This window comes from Phascolarctos cinereus, unplaced genomic scaffold, assembly GCF_003287225.1.
Source record: "Phascolarctos cinereus isolate Bilbo 61053 unplaced genomic scaffold, phaCin_HiC Scaffold_2;HRSCAF=192, whole genome shotgun sequence".
NCBI lineage: Eukaryota > Metazoa > Chordata > Mammalia > Diprotodontia > Phascolarctidae > Phascolarctos > Phascolarctos cinereus.
In genome coordinates this window covers 255,386,664-255,408,989 of record NW_027555625.1, presented here as the reverse complement: position 1 = coordinate 255,408,989, position 22,326 = coordinate 255,386,664, and the positions used below count along the sequence as shown (strand labels likewise).

Below are 22,326 nucleotides of genomic sequence, written 5' to 3'. Positions count from 1 at the left end.
GTACTGACCTTTTTCTAGAGCTTTGGTCTCAAAATTTCCAAATACCTACTGGGCATTTTTATTTGAATGACCCACTGCCTTTCAAATCCAAATTCAACACATGTTAAAGCCAAACTAAGCATTCTCCCTCCAACTCCAGTTCTTCCTGACTTCTTCATCTCTGTTAATTTCCTCCCTTCCCAGTGACTCAGGCTATTTGGAATCTTTAGATTAAGCTTTGACTCCTCTTTCTACTGTAGTGTAATTATAAACAAATATTTATTGAGCACCTATTATTAGCAAGGCCTCATGCTTAGCATTGAGGTTTCACAACTTTGTATGAGAAAGGTCTCCTGTTCTCAAGGAGGTCACAGTGTAGGAGAAAGACTGGACATTGGGGCAGCTCGGTGGCACGCAGACACTTAATAGCTGTGTGACCCTGGGCAAGTTACTTAACTCCAATTGCCTAAAACAAAAAATTGGGGGAAAAAAAAGGACTGGACATTGATCAGTCAAGAAACCAACAAGCATTTATTAAGGGATTGCTATGGCGCCAGGTGCTATGTTAAACATTGATGACACAAAGATAAAGAGAGAACAAACAGTCCCTACCCTCAAGGAGATTATACTCTGATGGAGATAGCAATATGTAAATAGATATACAAGGTACATAGGGAGGAGATAGAAGGTGCTAGGGAAGTATGCCCAAGATGTGTAAAGTAGATATAAGACTGATACAAAGTGGATTCATGGTCGATGCAAGGTATATACAAGATACAGGCAGAGTAGCGGCAAGAAGGCAATCTTCAAGAGGAAGTAGAAATTCATATAGTTCAAGGAGGTATGGGAAAGGGACTTAAGACACATTGAAAGGGTGCTTTAGCAGAACCAGGAGAACACTGGACACCATAACACTGTGAGATGACTAACTTTCATAGACTTCGCTCTTCTCAGCAGTGCAAGGATCTAAGACAACTCCAAAAGACTCATGATGGAAAATGCTATTCACATCCAGAGAAAGAACTATGGAGTCTGAATAGAGATTGAAGCATACTATTTGCTCTGATTTTGTTTTTGTTTTGTTTTGTTTCTCCTTTCTTGTAGTTCCTCTCACTGGTTCTAATTCTTCCTTATGACATGACTAATGTGAAAATGTTTAATATGAATGTATATGTAGAGTCTATATCAGATTGTGCACCCTCTTCGGGAGAGAGGAGGGAAAGGAAGGAGGAGGAAAAAATTTAAAACTCAAAAGCTTATGGAAGTGAATGTTGAAAACTAAAAATAAACAAATAAATAATGATAAAAAAAAAAAGAAAGAAAGAGTGCTTTACCACTTCAGAGGAGAAAGCAGTTCCTTCCAGGTAGGTACATAAGGGAAGGCCTCATGGAGGAACTGAACTTTGATGGACCAACAGAATTTCAAGAGACGAAGATGTTAAGGGAGAGAAATGCAGGAGAAGGAAAGCTGGAAAAGCTTGAAGCATATTCAGAGAATGGCAAATAAGTCCAGTGTGATTATAGCAAAGGTTGCATTTACAGGAGCAGTGTGCATATAAGACCAAAGAAGCAGGTTAGGATCAAATTGCGAAGGGCCTTGAAAACCAGACTGAAGAAATCAGACTTTACCTAATGTACTCCCTCCTCCCCCTATGGCTCTTTTCTATTTCCTTTCCTTGCTCCTTTTCCTTCCTATGGGTATTCTCAAAGGGTCCATCACAGACCTTTCCCTGATCACAGTCAAAACTGCTTTGGTCTTCATATAGTTCTTCATTCTGTATGTCTCTAATGCAATGGGGTGAACTGTGATTATCTGGCCTGGTGTTTCCTTAAGTCCTCCTTAGATGCTTCCTCATAGTGTGTCAGTGAACTTTGACCTTTGAAGGCTGTGCCAATGGAACAGAACTTTCTTTGGGTCCCACTGAGTGGAAGGGCTTTACAGGTAAGCCCAGGAATGAACACTGTGTCTAATTATTCAAGGACTAACCTAGTCTAGTCCAGAGAAGCTTATTTACCAGGTTGGCTGCAGGGTGACAGATTTTTTTTTCAGCCATAGCTCTATCAGAGATTATCCATTAAATCAGTCAGCAAATCAACAAACATTTCTTAAGCACTTGCTATGTGCCAGCACTGTGCTGAACCCTGGAGTTACAAAGAAAGGCAAAAAGCAGTCCTGCCTTCAAGGAGCTCATATTCTAATGGGGGAGACAACATGCAATCAACTATGAACATCAAAGACGTGGACAGGATAAACTGGAGGTAATCTCAAAAGGAAGGCACTAGTAAATTGACCCAGCAAGAAGCCCCAGCAGTCAAATTAAGTCCCCGTTGGCTCTCAGGCCCCCTTGGACTTCTAAGACTCCCTAGGCTAGAGAAAGAATCAGAGGGAAGGGATTTCCTCAGGTGTCCTCTTTTGTACTGTTTGGGACAGTCATTTTTCCTTCCTGCCCCACCTCCCCCCATGGTTATTTCTCTGGGTTCCAATGTCAGCAAAGGGAGCCAAGAACAATTGCTCTGATTTGCTATGAGAGAGATCTCTACCTGGAGTTTAGGGGGTCATTCTGATCTGGATTTGGGTTTGAGAATGAGGGCCCCCTCCCTTTACCTTACCCTGGAAGGATCTGGTAATTTCCCTTTCCATCCTCTCATGGGCCCTAAATTCACCGCCCCAGTGTTTTCTGCAAGTCTATTCACCTCTCTGTGCCTCGGTTTCCCAATCTGTAAAAGGAGGACAATACTACCAACTCAGATTACCTTCAGGGCTACTTGTGGGCATGTCGTGAAGTCTCTGTTGGCAAATGCTTTGGAAAACAATGGAGCGCTTGACAAATAATACACATTAACTTATTCTCAACCTAAGTAGTGGCTGGGACCGAAGCCTAATGGGTCCAGAAAGATTCAAGCTCAGCCCTGGCTTGGATCTGTAGGTATTTAAGTGAATCCTGGGCAGAAAGAAGACAGGAGGGCTAATGGAGCCCTCCAAGCTGAAACCTGAGCTTCTCTTCCCCGCCCCACCCCTGTCTCTCCTCCACCCAAGGAGGAAACATGCACATGAATGCACATCCTGTTTTTTGAAAGACATTTCACTGGTTCACACAGGCCATCAGCCAGGCAGGATGGAGCTGAGAGATGGTGGCTGGCATCATCTTCCTTGGGCATCGAGCCCTCTTCCTCCCCCTCCCCGCCCAGGGCATCTTCTTAGAAGGATCAATGCCATGGCCTCAGAGGGTACAATCCCACATCCAACTCTCAAGTCTTGGTGGCTCCCAGTCTAGAGCTGAGTGAACACTCAAGATGATGAAGGCTGTGCTTCTGGGCTGCCTACTTGGGGCCCTCCAGTCCAAGCTGCTGTCCCTCTTCAAGCCAACTTTGACAACAGCAAGGTAACCAACCCCTCAGAAGAGGTGTGAGTATGGGGGTGGGCTCTAATGAGGCGCTTGAGTGATTGTATTGGGACCCCAATCCCATGACCATGTTTCTCCCTAGCCTCAGAAACACTATCCCTAGCAGTTTCTCCTTAGCCCAAGGACACTGTGCCTAGCAATTACTCGTGAGTGGGCCCCAGCAAGACCCTTATCTCTCTCCCTGGTGCAGTTACAAACAGCACCAGAAGGAATTATTAGTTTGAACTGGCTTTTCATTGGGTCATAAAGATATTCTTAGCCACTGGACTATCAATACTACCACCCTACCTTATTATCTACATCCTGGGCTCCTCGATCTGTATTCTAGACCTAAGTCATATGTATACTCCCTACATCTATCTTGTCAGACAAGACATTGACTGGTGGCAGACAGGACAACTGTCAGTTACCTCTGAACTCTAGTTAACTCAGTGACATATCTTCAATAAATTTCACATATACTTATATATGTGCATGATGTCACTTCCAATAGAATGAAAACTTCTAAAGATCAGGTATTCCCAGTGCCCAGCAAAGTGCCTGGCACGTAATAGATGCTTAATTAATAAATACTTGTTCAATGATTAAGTCAGAAGAACTAGGTTTGAATCTCAGAGCTGCTAATTAATGTTAGTTTAGCCTTTGGCAAGTTACCTAAACCTGTTTGCCTCAGTTTCCTCACCTGCAAAATGAGCTGGAGAAGGAAATGGCAAATCACTACAGTATTAGCCAAGAAAACCCCAAATGGTAGATCATGAACAGTCTGACACCACTGGAAAAAAAAACCAAACGACTGAACAACAAGCCTTTGTCAAGTTACTTCCTCTCTCTGGGACCCATTAGCCTCCTCCATAAAATCAAGAGGGTTCACTTTCAGATGTTCTTAACGTTTTTGGTACCTGGAGCCCCTTGGCAGCTTGGTGAAATCCATGAGCCCCCTTCTCAGAATAATGGTTTTTAATGCATAATAACAAACATGTAAGATTGCAAAGGAAACCAACTTATTGCAATAGGCTTATCAAAAAAGTTTTTAAAGACAAGTTTATGGACTCCAGGTTAAGAACCTCTGCAAATGACTTCTTAAATTCCTCTTGACTCTAATGCCTTTTCAGCCATGGAACCCAGATGCTTGTCTTTGCCCATAAATTCTTTGACAATGGAGTTTAACAGCCAGGATAGGCTGAGTGACTGTGTCCTAGTGTAGATCCTGCTTCTTGTCTTAGAGATTATACTCTTTCCCCTTCTAGCTGCTGGCACACGCATGCACACCCACGCACACCCCCCCCCCCATACGTGCAGACTGGATTTGTATACAGCCTAGGGCGTGGGGAGGTTAGAAAATAGCAATCATGACATCTAACGTCTAGAGCACTCTTGGGTTTGTAAGGTGTCTTCTGGGCTTTGTTTTATTTGAAATACCAAAAGACTCTGAGTCTGAGTCTGATGGGGTACAATTTCTCTCTTCAGTTTCAGGGTTTGTGGTACATCACAGCAGCAGCATCTGATGATGAAGACTTTTTGGCCATGAAGGAAATGATGAAGATGCCAGTCACTTTGGTGACCCTTCTGGCCAATGGTGACTTGTCCGTCAAGACAGTTTTCCCAGGGTGAGTAGGGATGAGACACAGGGGGCCCTGGAGGTATCTAGGCAGTTACTGAGCTCTCCTTAAGGCAGATTCTCCTAAGTACCCCACCAACTCCCCAACTGAGAGTTCTCTACCTACCAGCTGCCCCAGTTTGGTTCATGCCACTTGTCGCAGGCACAAAAATTCATAATTACAGGTCTCTGCCTACCACAGTGTAAGCTCATTACAGGTAGGGACTATTTGGTTTTTTGTTTTTGTATTCCCAACATCTAGCACCTAGTGTCTGGCTCCTGCTGTTATTGAGTCATTTCAGTCCTGTCTGACTCTTTGTGATCCCATTTGTGGTTTTATTGGCAGAGATACTGGAGTGGTTTGCCATTTCCTTCTCCAGATCATTTTACAGATGAAGAAACTGAGGCAAACAGTGTGAAGTGACTTGCCCAGGGACACGCAGCTAGTAGTGTCTGAGGCCAGATTTGAACTGAGGGAGATGTCTTACTGACTCCAGGCCTGGCACTCTCACTGTGCCGTCTAGCTGCCCGGTCTGGCTCACAGAAAGTGCTTAATACATATTTATTAAATTAAATGGACCAAAAAAAGACAAGAGCTCCTGCCTTTAAGGAACTGGCAAATCCAACTATGGAGGTGGGTACAGACAAAGGGCAAGTGAAGAACCCAAGCAAGCAACATTTCCATTAGTTATTCAGCACTGAAAGGCAGCTAGGTGGTACAGTGTCAGGCCTGGAGTCAGGAAGATTATCTTCAAGAGTTCAAATCCAGTCTCAGACACTTAGCTGTGTGACCCTGGGCAAGTCACTTAACCCTGTTTGCCTCAATTTCCTCATCCGTAAAATGAGCTGAAGAAGGAAACGGCAAACCATTCCAGTATCTTTGTCAAGAAAAACCCAAATGGGGTCACAAAAAAGTCAGACAGGACTGAAAGTACTGAACAGCAGCATTCAACAGTGAGGCAGCAAGGTGGTGAAAGATAGAAAGAGAGAGATCTTGCTGAGCCTGGCGTCAGGAAGACCTGAGTTCAAAGCAACCTTCCCTGAGCAAGTCACTTAATTTCTATCTGCCTCAGTTTACTCAATTATAAAATGGGGATGATAATTGCACCTACCTCCCACAGTTGTTGTAAGGCTCAAATGAGATAATATTCGTAAAGTGCCTAGCAAGATGCCTGGCACATAGCAGGTAACATTTATATGGTATGTATTTCTTTCTCTCCCTCCCACTGAAGAAGTTCTGCACTCTCTTCGAGACCCAAAATACACACACACACACACACACACACACACACACACACACACACACTAATTAACAATGCCTAAATAAAGATATGATTAAGGGTCAAATATGCGGCACTGACACACTATAGTCAGAAATTTAGATGGCTCCATCAAGAATATCCTTGATGAAAATGTAAAAAAGGAACTTTTATAAAGAATTCTCTATGATGGCCCATATCTTCACAGGCATACAGCTGATCTCTGGGTGGAAAAAACATGAGATTCCATTGTGTCTATTGTTTGTTGACTTCAGGAAAGTTTTGGAATAAATAGAACAAAAATTCTTCTCAAGCAAGGTGCCACATACATGTGTGGAAATGGTACAAGACTCCATTGCAGATATTAATAACTGTGAAGATAATAACTAACATTTATATTGCATTTTAAGGTTTGCAGTGTACTTTACATATGTGATTTCATTTGATCCTCACAATCACCCTGTGAGATATGTTATTATTTCCATTTTACAGATGAGGAAACTGAGGCTGAGAGAAGTTAAGTGAATTATCCAGAGTCACACAGATAAGTTTGTTGAGTATTGACATTATATGAGCTGTAAGAGAGACCTGTGCTCATTTAAGGAGCAGTTGAGGATGATATGACATGATATGATGTGAGATGATATGACATGATATGACATGATATATGATATGATATGATATGAGGGGGTAGGATGAGATATTTTATATATACATACACACATACACACACATATATATGTTATGATATTACAACAAACTGGATACGTGGGTGCTGAAGGAATGATTAACAAAGTCGTAATTAGTCAGGGACAAGCTGTGCAGAGCATGGATTGTCAGAAAGTATGGAGTTGGGCACTTGGGGTGTATGCCTTATGGGCTTACACCTAGACATGTCCCTCCAATACTTCTTGCTAAGCCTTCCATCTCTGCCATTATCAGAGTCAGTTTTGATGAGGTTGGGAAGGTCTTAGCCAAGGGACTGACTGGACTGGTGGGCAATTTTACAGGCCTGATGGTAGGTGCCAGAAAGTAGATGTTACCTTCACCAAGGGTGCAATGCCAGGACAATTCAGCAATCCAGGTAAGGCTGGAGGCTGTGACCCTATTTAGTGAGAACTTGTAGTAAGGGTCTGAGAGGGAGGGTGCGAAAGTACCTGCTCTGGGACAAGGCCATCTTTACTTTGGGAAGTTTACATTGAAGCAAGAAGAATGGAGATCAGACACCAAGAAGAACTTCCTGTCAGTGATGCATATCAGGTATTGTATTAGGCAACGAAGAGAGTTGTAGATTCATTTTCTCTGGTTGGATGGGTATGGCTGAGGGGAGGAATCTCCTCTAACAGGCCTTTCAAGAGGTTTGGTTGTTTCTCTGCCCTTTTCTGGGCTGAGCGTACGAAGTGAAATCAGACCACGTAGAAGATATCTGGGGTTGGGAATCCACTTTGTGGGAGTAACTGGGATCTTCCCTTTCTCCCCAGCCATGGGCCAGGAGGACATCAGTGTGCTGAGCTCTGACTACAAACATTATGCCATTCTTCGCATTAAGATAAACAAGGGACCTGTTCAAAGAGTAATGATGCAGCTGTACTGTATGTATAATCTTGCTACTGGTCCCCTCCTTTTCAGTCCCCTTCCCTTCCCCATTCCCTATTTCCATCCCCATTCCTATTCTTTTCCCCATCCTCATTTCAGTGCTCAAATTCATCCCTTTTCCCCACCTCATCTCCATTTAAGTCTATTCTTCCTCATTATACCTAAGGGATAGTTGATACAACTGATTTTCTCCACTAGCTTCTTCTTACTCATCTGCCTGCATCTCCCTAGCCACCTGCCTGCTTTTCCCCCAGAAGTCCATTTGCTCCCCATCTGTGTCCTATCTCATTTATCTACCTATGAACTCTTACTCACCCAGCTATGTTCTCCCACTTACCTACCTGAGCTCCTCCACTGAACCACATGTGTCCCCCACTGAACCACATGTGTCCCCCACTAATCCACCTTTTTCCTTCCATTTAACTAACGAATCCCATTAACCTGCCTGTTTTCCCCTACCTGTGTCCCCCCGTCATTCCCCTACACACCTCATTCACCTACTGTGTCTGAGTCTCAACAGTCTCAACAATATTCTCTTTATTTACCTACCTATATACTCCCACTCCCCTACCTGTTCCATTTACCCAGCTACATGTCCCTTTATTCACTCACCTGTGTCCCTCTACTCATTTATTTTTACTTCTCCATTCACTCCTTTCTTCTCCAGAGCTCTTTGCTGAAGGTGCACAAAAGATGCAAATGTTGGCACCCAAATTAAACCTGAACCCCAGCCAAGGTGCCAGCTTCCCTAAGTCAGGTAGGATCCTCACAACCACACCATCACCCTCACTAGTCCTACTTTCAATCCTGGGGATCACACAGAGAGAAGGAAACAGGTGCAAGCTCGATCCTTTAGTCCTATACGTTCCATCACCCACCATTGATAGGGGTCCTCAGGCAGTGAAATAAAATTAAATAATGACTTTTAAAACTTGATGGTGTGGAGCCTTGACCTGGGAGTCAGGTGATAGGGGGCTCTAGTTCCACGTTTGCCATTTACTAGCTATGTGAGTGTAGGCAAGTTCCTTCTACTCTCTGGGCCAGTCAGTCTTCCCATTGGATTTGGGTACCAACTGTCATGACCAAGGCAGCTCCTACCCTACCATTCTATTTTTCCTACAGATGAGTGTAACAAGGCTCTCACTGAGGTAAGCATGGCTGTTGTGTAAGCTTCCATCTATTTCACCGGGGCCAATGCCAGCTCTAAAGCGAGGATATAAGGTGGTCCTTGTAGGGGTGCCATGGCAGAGAAATAACAGTAAAGCAGCATGGCATAGTGGAGATCAGAAGGCCTTGGTTCAAATCCTGCCTCTGATGTGACATTTTGTGACACTTATCCTCACTGGACCTCATTTTGCTCACTTGAAATATGACAAAGTCAGCCTAGATGGCCTCTGAAATCCCTTCCAGCTCTAGAGTAATAATCACAGTGTAGCTAGGGAAAATTGGAGTCAGAAGTTATGGGACTCTACTATCACCTGGGTGATTTTAGGCAAGTCTTAGGTCTTTCTCTAGGCCTCAGTTTCCTCATTTGCAAAATTAGGGAGTTAGACAAAAGAACCTGTCTATGACCCCCTTCCAGCTCTCTACCATTTTGTGTCTTTTGAGACATAGTCTCTAGTATATCTAAGATGATTTCTAGTTGATCAGATTGCTTCTTGGTTGTCTTGGGAGGCAGAGAGCTACCCTTGGAAGGGATAAGACAACTGAGGTCCAGTTTGAAGGGGTAGGAGAGCAGAATCCGGGTAGTGGAGCACCATGGGAAAGGGGAGCTACCCAAATGGGTGGGGTTCAGAAGGAAAACTCAACAATACAATTGCTCTCCTTTTTCCAGTGACCACTGACATGACCCCTGCTGGAGTTCAGGCTGAAGCCTTATCAGTCACCCACCTGCTAGTCCCCCTTCTTCCCACCCTTGCATTGCCCAAGGCTGAGACTTTTTCTTCCTTTCCTCCCAGAATCTTCCTCACCACCTAAATACTAAATAAACAAATGCTGTGAAATTTCTAGAGTACTTGAATTTATTAAGGGGTAGGGCTGGAGGGGAGATATGTGAATAGGATTTGAAAAAGGGAGAGAGGATGAGTCTAATAAACGAATGACTCTATGGAATCACCTTACCCCCTTACCCCCACAAACATGAACTTACTTTTCAAATTCTCTGACTGAGGTGGGACAGAATAGAAGGGAAACCCACCCTGAACCTATATTCTGATGCTCTGTCTTCATCTGTCGAAAGGGGACAAGACTTTTCCTTGGGAGACAACTGGGTTTTGCCCTATGGGAACAGGGCAAAGAGATGGGATTCTGTTATATGGCTGTAATAATGACCCCCATCCTGCAGATCCCTGCTCTGTCTCTCCCTCCAAGCAGTTCTTCCTCCCAGTCCTAGACTCTCTTAATTGTAGTGACTTCGAAGAACCTTGAGAACATTCTACACAGTAATAGCAACATTGTGAGATGATCACCTGTGATAGACTTAGCTCTTCTCAGCAATACAATGAAATCAGACGATTCCAAAAGACTCATCATGGAAAATGCTATCCACACCCACCAAAAGAGCTATGGAGTCTGAATGCAGACAGAAACATACTATTTTCCCTCTTTTTTTTTCTTTCTCATGGTTTTTCCCTTTTGTTCTGATTCTTCTTTCACAACATGACTAATGTGGAAATATGTTTAATTTGATTGTACATGTATAACCTATATCCAACTGCTTGCCATTTTGAAGAGGGGAAAGGGGAGGGAAAGAGGGAGAAAAAATTTTGGAACTCAAAATCGTATAAAAGTGAATGTTGAAAACTTATCTTTACATGTAATTGGAAAAGACAAAATGCTGTTAAGTGGAAATAAAATAAAATTCTTTAAAAAAATTCTAGTGACTTCCTTTTCATAACTACTTCCTGTTTACCCTGTATATAACTTGTTTATACGTATTCATTCACTTATTGTCTCCCCCATTACATTGTGAGCTCCTTGAAGTCAGAGACTGTCTTTTGCCTCTTTTTCTTAGCCTGGCACATTGTAGGCACTTAATAAATGTTTATTGACTGAATGATTGCTCCAACGACCACCACAGGCCATTAGGTGACATAACAGACCGCTGGACTTAAAATCAGTATGACTGAAATTCAAATTCTGCTGAAGACTCTGGGCAAGTCACTTAAGCTTTCTCAGCCTCAGCTTCCTCGTCTATAAAATGGAGATAATAATAGCACCTATCTCACATGGTTGTTGTTGAAATCAAATGAGATGATAATATATAAACCACTTTGCAAACTTGAAATCATATTAAATTCATGCCAGCTTTTGTGATTATTTATTAATAATATGTGCAGTGTACTATGTTAGGTACTGGGGAAAATCAAAAGTTTAGATTCAACTCAATTGAGTCCAACAAATATTTATTAAGCACCTGCTGTATACCAAGGTCTGTGCTGAGTGATAAAAATAAAAAACCAAAACATAAAGAAGTTTTTGCCTTTGGAAAATTCCCATGGGGGGGACAAGGGGAGACAGCAGAGACATAGATAAGTAAAAAGATACTATCTTCAAAGTAATTTAGTGGGGCTGAGCACTATTTACTAGGTGAGGTGACAGAAAACTTCTTGGTGGAATTTGAGCTGAGGCCTCAAAGAGTGAGGGATATTGACAGGCAGAGGTAAGGAAGAAAAGTATTGCTGACGTGGGGGATAGCCAATTTAATGACAGGCAAGAGATAGAATGTTATGCAGAGGGGAATAATTTGGCTGCAATGTAGTGTAAATGGGGGTGAGGGAACAGTGTGACAGTCTAACAGGTAGGCTAGAGCCATATCGTGAAGGAGTTTAAATGCCAAACAGAAGAGTTTTTATTCTATCCTAACCGGGGTGGGGAACCTTTGGCCTTAAGGCCACATGTAGCCCTCCAGGTTCTCAAGTGCATCCAAAGTTTGGATTCAGTCAAAGGACTGCACTTGAGGACCTAGAGAGCCACATGTGCCCACCCCTGCTAGGCAATAGGGAATCACTGAGGTTTCTTGAGCAGGGAGCGACTCAGGGTTGCGCTGGGGCCAGCTTTTTTTTGGGGGGGGCCAGCTCTTAACTGGCTAGGGAGACCTCATGATCAAATTTTCAGTGTGAGCATTTATACCTCAGAAACTGGCAAATGCTACACATTAGAGCTTGATTTATTTTTGTTATTGTTGTTTCTGTTGTCTAGACCTAAGAAAGTGATGGAGGAATGTTAAATGTAAAAATGTTTCTTGTGTACAAATCTCCCCCCACCCCACAACCAAATTGGTTCTTGAGCATTTACCAGCACATCACTGTCACATTTCCATATCTGTTATTTAGAAATATCAACTCTGGGGCAGCTAGGTGGCGCAGTGGATAGAGTACCGGCCCTGAGTCAGGAGTACCCGAGTTGAAATCCGGCCTCAGACACATAACACTCACTAGCTGTGTGACTCTGGGCAAGTCACTTAACCCCAATTGCCTCACTAAAAAAGAAAAAGAAAAAGAAAAAAAAATAAATATCAACTTGGCAACTTTGTGGAAGATAGACTGGAAAGGGGTGAGACAGGAAGGAAGGAAGGAAGGAAGGAAGGAAGGAAGGAAGGAAGGAAGGAAGGAAGGAAGGAAGGAAGGAAGAAGGAGATCAACTAGGGGGCTTTTGAAATAGCCCAGGTGATGAAGGCATGTGATACAGCAGTTAAGAAGGCAGGAAGCAGAGGGTAAGTCATTTGAGTGAAGAGAGGGGGAATGGATGTGAAAGTTGAAGAGGTAGAATGAAAAACACTTGGCCATGGGTTGGATAGAAGGGCTGAAGGAGAATCTAGAGATTTGGATGACTTTGATGGCATGGTCACTGATACCATGGAGCTTCCAGTCTAGTAGGAGGCTATGACCAATCCCTGAAACACAATATTGTATTAGTGCATCAGAGTTGCAAAATAAAATACTTTGTGAGGTGTGAGGGGAGAGGTCATCATTCACAGAGGGTTCAAAGGAGCCTTCATGGAACATATGGGTACATTTGAGTTGGACTTCACTGAAGGTAGAGTGGAAGGGTGATCCTCAGGGCACAGACTCTGAGGAGACAGGAACTAAAATGGACATTTGATGATGGGCTATTCCTGGGCTGAAAGAAATGACAAATATGATCAATACAGAGAGGCAGAAAAAGACTTATGTGAGCAAAATAAGGTAAGCAGAGCCTGGAAAACAATGTGCACAATGACTACAATCATATAAACAGAATGCACAACTACTGCAAAATAATTGAAAGTGTGTGTTAAAAACTTCCAAAGAATAAGCTTGGCTCCAAAGAAGAGATGAGGAAGAAATCCTTTTTCTGAGGGTGGATATCCACAGGTGTAGAATATCGCATACAATGTCAGGGGGGTTTTTATATATAGATCTGCTTCAATGATTTCTAAAAATTCTTCCTCTTTTTTAAATAAAATTCTTTATTATAAAGGATGGCTCCTCGAGTAACAAGAGGAGGAAAGATTAAAGGAAAAATCTGGATTGTGCAAAGACAAAAGATATCAATAACACTTTAAAAATAAAAATGGTTGAGTGAGGCTAGACTTGGCCCAGGAAGTTGGAAATAGCTGGTTTGGAGCTCAAAAAATCTAAGTGACTAGCCAGGATGCATTAGAAACCTAAGGTCTGGCAGGGCCTATAAAGGGAATTGGCTGAGATCATCCAACATTGAGGGAATATTTGCTAAGCCTTTAGTCACCCCACCTTCTTGACATCCCCATTTCCAGGTCCAGCTCAGGCAAAGTCAGGAAAGGAGGCTGGATTGGTTGTAAAGACAAATTGGTCAGGCCTTCAGATGGTCAACAGGAGATCAAAAGGGAGAAGACCAAGATCATGTGAATGAAGTGTAGGTTTAGGGATGAGGTGGACTGGGGAATCAGGCCACAGTAGGCAGGATAGAAATACTTTCTTTCAGAAGACCTCTTTGAAAGACTTTAGAATCCCATCAGTTGTGACTTCAGGGGACTGGTGGTAAAACATGCTTCCTTCCCCTCTGAGAGAGGTGCTAGACTATAAATGTGGAATCAGACATTATCAGAAAAGGGCAATGTGTTTATTTGTTTTAACTGTATTTCTTGGTTATGAGGGAGGCTGGGGGAGGGAGGGGAAGCAGGAAAAGAGTCACTGGGAAAGAAAAACAATGTAACTTTTTAAAGAAAGCATCACTCAATTTTTTTTAAGTAATTCTTTTCTTCACTGGGCATAGGTACCCAGACCCACATGTACACACAGATGCAATCCCAGCTATGACAGTAAGACAGCAACAGTAGGTTCCTTGGGCTGTGCTGAGAGTATTTGGAGTTTACTAGATCCTCTGTCTGCTTCACTGACAGAACCTCCAGGGCACAGGTGTTGCCAGGGCTCTTGAACTTGGAACAGGCCCCAGCCCTTCCCTCTAGGCCCGTGATGGCCTACAACTGCCTTCTGGTGATAGCACAGGTGTAGTTCCATCTGCGTCCACAAGGTAACAGCACTAGCTCAGAATATCACACAATCATGGACCATTGAGCATATAGGGAAATGAAAGATGGAGGGAGACTAGGCAACCAGTCTTGTAGGGGAAACTCTCCAGTGGGAACTATGAGCAGATGCCAGCATCTTTAACCCAGGACTGTTCCCTGCCAGGTCCCACTGAGCTGTGGGGACCCATTTGTTCGAATTTGTTTTGGGTCACTCTGTAGGAAGTCATAGGAGACAATGTTATGCTATTGTACTCAGCCAGCTGAGGCTAGCTACCAACTCAACTCTGGCTTGGCCTGGCTTACCCTCATCTAGGAAGGCTCTGCAGGGCTCCTGGAACTCCCTGCTGTTGACCATGCCCTGGGCAAACTGTTGAATGCCCCATGTCAAGCGAAGCTGTTGAATAGGGTTCTGGAGGTAGCCAACAATCCTTCTCAATAAATCCCACCTCCCATTGAGGTTTAGGAATAATATTGACTACCAGCTGTGACCCTCCTGGGAGGGGAGTGTGCGGTCCCTCAAGAGAAAGGCAGTCCTTGTTGATAAGTGAATGTATGAATGAATGAATGAACATTTATTAAAAACTTAATATTTTCAAAGCACTGTGTCAAATGAGAGATATAAATCAAAGACCAAGACAGTTCTTGTGCTCAAGGTGCCCAAATCTAATCACACACACAGAGGAACCTTGAGCTGCAAGTCAGGTGGAAAGGCCCCGTGGTCCTTAGGGTACAGCAACAAAGCAAATAGCAGCAAGAACTTTCTTTTCTTGGTCTTCAGTCGCTTTAACTGCTGAGGTGGGCAGTTGTCAGCTCACATGTCCACAAGGGCTGCTGCTGTCCACAATGGCTGGAATGGTGGGGCGCCAGGTGATGGAGGTGGTTTGACCCAACTAGCATGTGCCACCTCCAATCTTCTTCTCAGAATACCACTAGACTGGCTTACCTCCCCCCCATCCCCAAAGTGCTGTTTTCCCTGCTAGGCAGAGAACATAGAGGCCCAGAGGAAGCAGGGCCAGCCAGCCAGGTGGGACCATTTGCCCCCTCACCTTTGCAGAGGCTGCCCCCTAGATCAGGCTTGGCTGCCTGCCCTCCTATACCCCAAGAACCAGGCACAGAAACATTAGAGGAGGTTCAGCTCTGGCTTCCACCAACCATGGTTGATGCCTCCAGGCTGTGAGCTGGATAAAGTCTTTCCTCTGAAATAACTCTCATCCACTGACTCCATATAAGGGGGGCTGCATATATTTTGGCCAACACTTCCCCAGTTTCAGCACTGACTTCCTTCAGGACTTTCAGTTAGATGCCATCTAATCCAAGTGATGAAATTTACCCCTCTCTTGTAGAGTTTTCTAGAATATTCTGAGCAATGAGCATAGTTTGATCCGGAATCACTTCACTATTCATAGAAAAGACAGGAAATAAATTATTTCATCGTTCTATATGTCTCATCAATAATAACAATAGCATTTATATAGTGCCGTAAGATTTACAAGTATTATTGCATTTGATCCTTACAACTCTGGGGGAGGGGGTGTTAGGTACTATGATCATCCCCATTTTACAGATGAGGAAACTGAGGTGACTTGCCCAGGGTCACACAGCTAGTGAATGTCTGAGGCAAGAATTGAGCTCACTCAGGTCTTCCTCACTCTATACCCATTGCTCTATCCTCTGAACTACCTAGTCATCTCTGGCTGAATTCTCTCACTGGCTTCTTGCTTTCATATTTAAAAATTTCTTCTTAGTGGCCTTTCACATGGTTCCTCATATTTTATTTGGCCTGAGTGTCTACATGACTTTGCAGCTGATCTGCCAACACCTGTGCCTTCCAGGTCTGTCTTGGGCCTGTTTCCACTTTAGGAAGAATGTTCCTTCCAGGCAGCAGCTTCTGGGTCATTGCTAGTCAGCCAGGCTGGGTTTTTTCCACACACCTGGTATTTTTGCTCCTGGGCACACATTTACACATTTAGCCTAGGCTTTTAACTAGAGCTGTTTAAATAGATTCCAGGCTTCCCGTGGGTCATTGTCTTTTAAAGTCTGCCTTTCAATGTTTCCCTAACTCATACCCTCAGCTCCCTTTTGTAAGGCTGACCAGTCTGCAGATAAGTTTCTTTGCTTGTCTCTCTCCCAGCGGGGGATGAAGGGAGCCGGTTGTGTTCACTATTGCAAAGTGGTCATATCTGGTGCCAGGATCTGGTCTTTGGAGATCTTAGAGAGAATTGGGTCAGAAGCGGAATGAAGAAACTACTGTATTGTCAGGAGTTAAGGAGGAAAAAGGTGAGGAAACAGGCAATGTCGGATTTAGAACTAGAAGTGACCCTAGAGGTCATCATTGTTCTAGTATCTAAGGCAGAATTTGAACCCAGGTTTTCCTGATTCCAATTCCAGCACCTCTATCCATTAGACCAGCAGGTGAGGTCTCTGAGCCAGTTTCCCAAATCTGACAAAATCCCACTACAAGGGAGAATTGCTACAATCAGCAAAGTGAGAAATCCAGGCTGATGGGTGATCACTGAAGAGACAGAGACAGCAGAAAAGTGACTAACTATGGAGCCTAGGTAGAACAAGAAATCTAGCATTGCCGTGAGGGGTTGAGATCTTGGGGAGGGAGAAGGGTCTGAATGACTAAAGACCTTAGTCAGGTAGAACAGTAGGTTCAGTGAATATTAGAGCTGGGGTGGGGAGAAGGAAGGGGTTTAATGACAGGTAAGGAAGCAATGGTAGTATTTTATAGAGTTAGAAAAAAAATAATGAAATTCATATGGAAGAGGTAAAAGTAAAAAAAATCTGAAGGAAAATAATAAAAAAAAAAGCAAGAATATTGCCTATATTATCTATGACAGATTTCAAACTCTACTGCACAGCAGTAACCATCAAAACAATTTTGATATTGGTTAAAAAATAGAAAGGTTGTTCAGTTGAACAGATTATGTCCAGAAGCAAACAAACATGGTGCTCCATGTTCCTAAAGACCTCAGTTACTAGAGCATGGACTCACTATTAGGCAAAAACTTCCGGGAAAACTGAAAAGCAGTTTGGAAAAAAAATAGCTATAAGCAAACATCTCACACCATATACCAAGACAAACTCCAAATGGATCCATGACTTAAGCATAAAAGATGGTGATTTAAGCAAAGTAGAAGAGAGAGGAAGAAATTACCTTTCAGATCTATGGATAGAAGAATAGTTCATGCTAAACAAGCAATAAAGAATCATCTATGATGGGGCAGTTAAGTGGCACAATGGATAGAGAGCACTGGCCCTGGAATCAGGAGGACCTGAGTTAGAATGTGGCCTCAGACACTTTACACTTACTAACTGTGTGACCCTGGGCAAGTCACTTAACCCCATTGCCTAGCCAAAAAAGTAAAAAAAGAATCACAAAAGACAAACAATTATAAATATATACAATCAGAAAATTTTTGCACAAACCAGTTTAATGCAGTTAAAATGAGAAGGGAAAGAAATAACTGGGGTGAAAATCTTTGCTGTAAGTTTCTCTGATATCTTAGATCTAAGATATATAAGAAACAGAAATGATTCAAATTTATGAGATAAAGAACCATTCTGAAATAGCTAAATGACCAAAGGTTATGAACAAGCAATTTTCTTTTTTTTAATTTTATTAATTTATTTTGATTTATCAACAATCACTTACATATGCCTTTGAGCTGAAAATTTTTCTCCCCCTTCCTACCCCCGATCCTCCCCAAGACTGTGCACAATCTGATATAGGCTTTACATTTACATACCCATTAAACATATTTTCACATTAGTGAAGTTGTAAGTAAAAATTAAAACCAATAGGAGGAACTATCAGCAAGATGAAACAAAACTCAACAGAAGGTAAAAGTAAGTGATAGTGATTCGACTTCCATAGTTCTTTCTTTGGATGTGGACAGCATTTTCCATCCTGTGGCCTCTGGAAATGTCTTAGATCCTCGTAATGCTGAGAAGGGTTCAGTTTAACAATCTTAGTCATTGCATAACGTGGCTGTTATTGTGTACAAAGTCCTCTTGGTTCTGCTCACTTCACTCAGCATCAGACCATATAAGTCTTTCCAGGTTTTTCTGAAGTCAGCCTTGAATAAGCAATTTTCAAAAGAAGAAATCATATGAAATAATGTTCCCAATTACTAATGAGGAAGAGAAATGGGAAAGGGGAAGCCTTTATTAATAAATCTACTATGTGCTAGGCACTGTGTTAAAAACACTTTACAACCCAGCGAAAATGAGCATGACCTTTCAGGGGAGGAGATGGATATTCAACGAAACAGGGGACTTCCATACCTTCCTGACAAAAAGACCAGAGCTCAACAGAAAATTTGATCTTCATATACAAGACTCAAGAGAGACATAAAAAGGTAAACGGAACATAAAGTAACAACATATTGTTAATAAGGACAAACTCTTTACATCCCTACAAGGGAAGATGACTCTTGTAACTCTTGAGAACAGTATTGTTATTACACCATGTTAAAGGGGTATACATAAAGGGAAAGGGTATAAATTGACTTTGATGTAATGATAAAAAAAAAATCTAATCAAGTAGGTTAAATGGATCCAAGTAAATGAATTAATCTGATCTAACTAAGAAAATGTATGGAGAGAAAAGGAAAGGAGGAGTCAGACAAGGGTAAATTACATCACAGGAGAAGGCACAAAAACCTGTTACAGCAGAGGGAAAGAAGGGAGGGAGATGAGCATTGTTTGAACCTTACTCTCATCAGATTTGGCTCAAGAAGGGTACATAACATAATCAGTTAGGCATAGAAATATCATATGTCCTATAAGCAGTAGGAGGGAAAGGGGAAAGAAGAGGGGGCTAATCAAAGGGAGGTGGGACTGAGGGAGATTTTTTGGTCAAAAGCAAAACATTAGTGAGGAAGGAAAAGGAGAAAGGAGAAAGAAAAGCATAAATGGGGGAAGAGGATGGAGAGAAAGACACAGATGGTTATCATAATTGTGAACATGATATATGAATGCAATGGAATACTATTGTGCTATAAGAAATGATGAACAGGCAGACTTCAGATAAACCTGGAAAGACTTGTATGGACTGATGCTGAGTGAAGTGAGCAGAACCAGTAACAGCCACATTGAATGATGACTGACTTTGATAGACTTAACCCCTCTCAGCAATACAAGGATCTACATCTCCAAAAGCCTCATGATGGAAAATGCTATCCACATCCAAAGAAAGAACTATGGAGTATGAATGCAGATCAAAGCACACTATTTGCTATTTTTTTCTTCTGTTGTGTTTTGTTTGCTCTTTCTGGTGGTTCCTCATATTAGTTCTAATTCTTACTTACAACATCACTAATGCAAAAATATGTTTAATAGGAATGTATATGTATAACATATTAGATTGCTCATCGTCTTGGGGAGGAAGGTAGGGAGGGAGGAAGAGAAAAATTTAAAACTCAAAAGCTTATGGAAAGTTGTGGTATATGAATGTAATGGAATACTATGTGCTATAAGAAATGATGCACAGGCTGACTTCAGAAAAACCTGGAAAGACTTATATGGTCTGATGCTGAGTGAAGTGAGCAGAACCAAGAGGACTTTGTACACAATAACAGCCACGTTATGCAACGACTAAGAATGTTAAACTGAACCCTTCTCAGCATTACGAGGATCTAAGACATCTCCAGAGGCCTCAGGATGGAAAATGCTGTTCACATCCAAAGAAAGAACTATGGAAGTCCAATCGCTGTCACTTATTTTTACCTTCTGTTGAGTTTTGTTTCATCTTTCTGATAGTTCCTCCTATTGGTTTTAATTTTTACTTACAACTTCACTAATGTGAAAATATGTTTAATGGGTATGTAAATGTAAAGCCTATGTCAGATTGTGCGCTGTCTTAGGGAGGGTGGGGGGGAGGAAAAGGGAGAAAAATTTTCAACTCAAAAGCATACGGAAAAAAAAACAAAAAAAAGCTTATGGAAGTGATTGTTGATAAATTAAAATAAATTAATAAAAGAATTTTAAATAATAAAAAATAAAAACACTTTACAAAGATTATTTCATTTGTTTAATCATAATGATCATATTGATTATAATAATTAGGAAAATGCAAATTAAAGCAACTCTGAGGTTCTACCTTTTATACATGAAATTGGCAAAGATAACAAAAGAAGAAAATGACAAATATTGGGAGTGCTGTGTGAAAACAGGTATACTCAGCCACTGTTAAAGGAGCTATGAATTAATCTATCCATTCTGGAAAGCAATTTGGAACAATGCTGCAGAAATTACTAAATTGTACATATATACTCTTCGACCTAGCCATACCACTACTAGGCCTGCACCTAAAAGAGATCAAAGGAAGAAGGAAAGGACCCATATGTACAAACATATTTGTAGGAACTCTTTTCATAGTAGACAAAAAACTGGAAACTAAGGCATTGGGAATGGTCAAACAAATTATGGCATATAAATGAAATAGGATATTATTGTGGCATAAGAAATGATAAGATGGACAGTTTCAAAGAAAACTGAGATGAACTTGGTGAATTAATGCAGAGAGAATTAATCAGAACTTGGAGAATAATTTCTACAACAACAGCATTATAAAGAAAAACAAGGCTATAAGACAAAGCTTGAAGATGAAACACACCACCCAATTCCTGCCAAAGAGGTAATGGACTTAAAATGCAGAGAAAGACATATATTTGGGGACATGACCCACTGTGGGAATTAAGGTTGCTAGACTGTTTTTTTGTGGTGGCAAAGAATTGGAAATTGAGGGGATACCCATTAGTTGGGGAATGACTGAACTGAACAAGTTGTGTGGTACATGATTGTAATGGAATACTATTGTGCTATAAGAAATGATGAGTAGGGTGATTTCAGAAAGACCTGCAAAGATGTAAATGAACTGATGCAAAATGAAGTGGGCAGAACCAAGAGAACATTGTATAAACAAGCAATATTGTATGATGATCAACTGTGAATGACTTAGCTTTTCTCAGTAATACAATGATCTAAGACAAGTACAAAGGACTCATGATGAAAAATATCATCTACATCCAGAGAAAGAACTGACTGGGTCTGAACGCAGATTGAAGTATATTATTTTTCTTTTTTTTTTCATTTTTTGGTCTGTCTTCTTTTATAACATGAGTAATATGGAAATACGTTTTGCATGATTGCAGGTGTACAACATATCAAAGTACTTATTAGCTATAGAGAGGGAAAGAAGAAGAGAACTTGGAATTCAAAATTTTTTAAAATGAATATTAAAAATTGTCTTTACATGTAATTAGGAAAAAATGGTTTGTTAGATTGTGATATTTGTTAAAAGGGTTTTGTTGGTTTTTTTTTTAATTGTTCATTTTGGGGAGGCAGTGGGAGGGGAACATATTTCTAAAATGCTTGTCAAAATAAAGAAATAGGCTTTAAAAAGCTTTTAAAAGATATGAAAGAAGATGGAGGTGGGGTGCTGATCTATCAGCAATCAGTTGATAAGCATTTGTTAAGTGCTTACAATGTGCCAAATGCTGTATGGAGCAGGGGGGGACATAAAGACAAAAGTAAAGAGGCCCTTACCCTCAAGGAACATACATTCGAATGAGTGAGACTTACGGCATCTATAGCAAGTTGTGAGGCTCAAAGGAAATAACATATGTAGAGTTCTTTGCAAACCTTCAAGTGCTATATGAATGCAACCTATTATTACAGAAGAAGCTTACATTCTAATGGCTCCCCCATTGGAATGTAAGCTCCTAGAGAGCAGGGACCTTCCCCTCACCTACTTTGTTTGTATAATAATAGGTAGCATTCATATAGCACTTCATGATTTGCAAAGAGCTCTACTTATGTTATTTCATCTGAGCTTCACCACCACTCCATGAGGTAAGTGCTATTGTTATTCTCATTCTACAAATGAAGAAACTGAGGCTGAGTGGTTAAGCTACACCCCAGCAGCAGCCGGCACATAAGTGATTAATAAATGTTTGCTGATTGATTGCCTGATTGGGAGACTAATACATATTA

The 22,326-nt window shown here is 41.6% G+C and overlaps 1 protein-coding gene across 1 annotated transcript; it reads left to right on the top strand.

The window, feature by feature from the left end:
• The first annotated feature begins 2,086 nt into the window (after positions 1-2,086).
• Positions 2,087-9,838, top strand: LCNL1 (lipocalin like 1). The gene is given in 7 exon segments (XM_078149951.1): positions 2,087-3,301; positions 3,304-3,362; positions 4,851-4,990; positions 7,250-7,323; positions 7,721-7,831; positions 8,503-8,592; positions 9,670-9,838. Coding segments are annotated over 6 exon segments (414 nt in total). The 5' UTR covers positions 2,087-3,273; the 3' UTR covers positions 8,505-8,592; positions 9,670-9,838.
• The last annotated feature ends 12,488 nt before the right edge of the window (positions 9,839-22,326 follow it).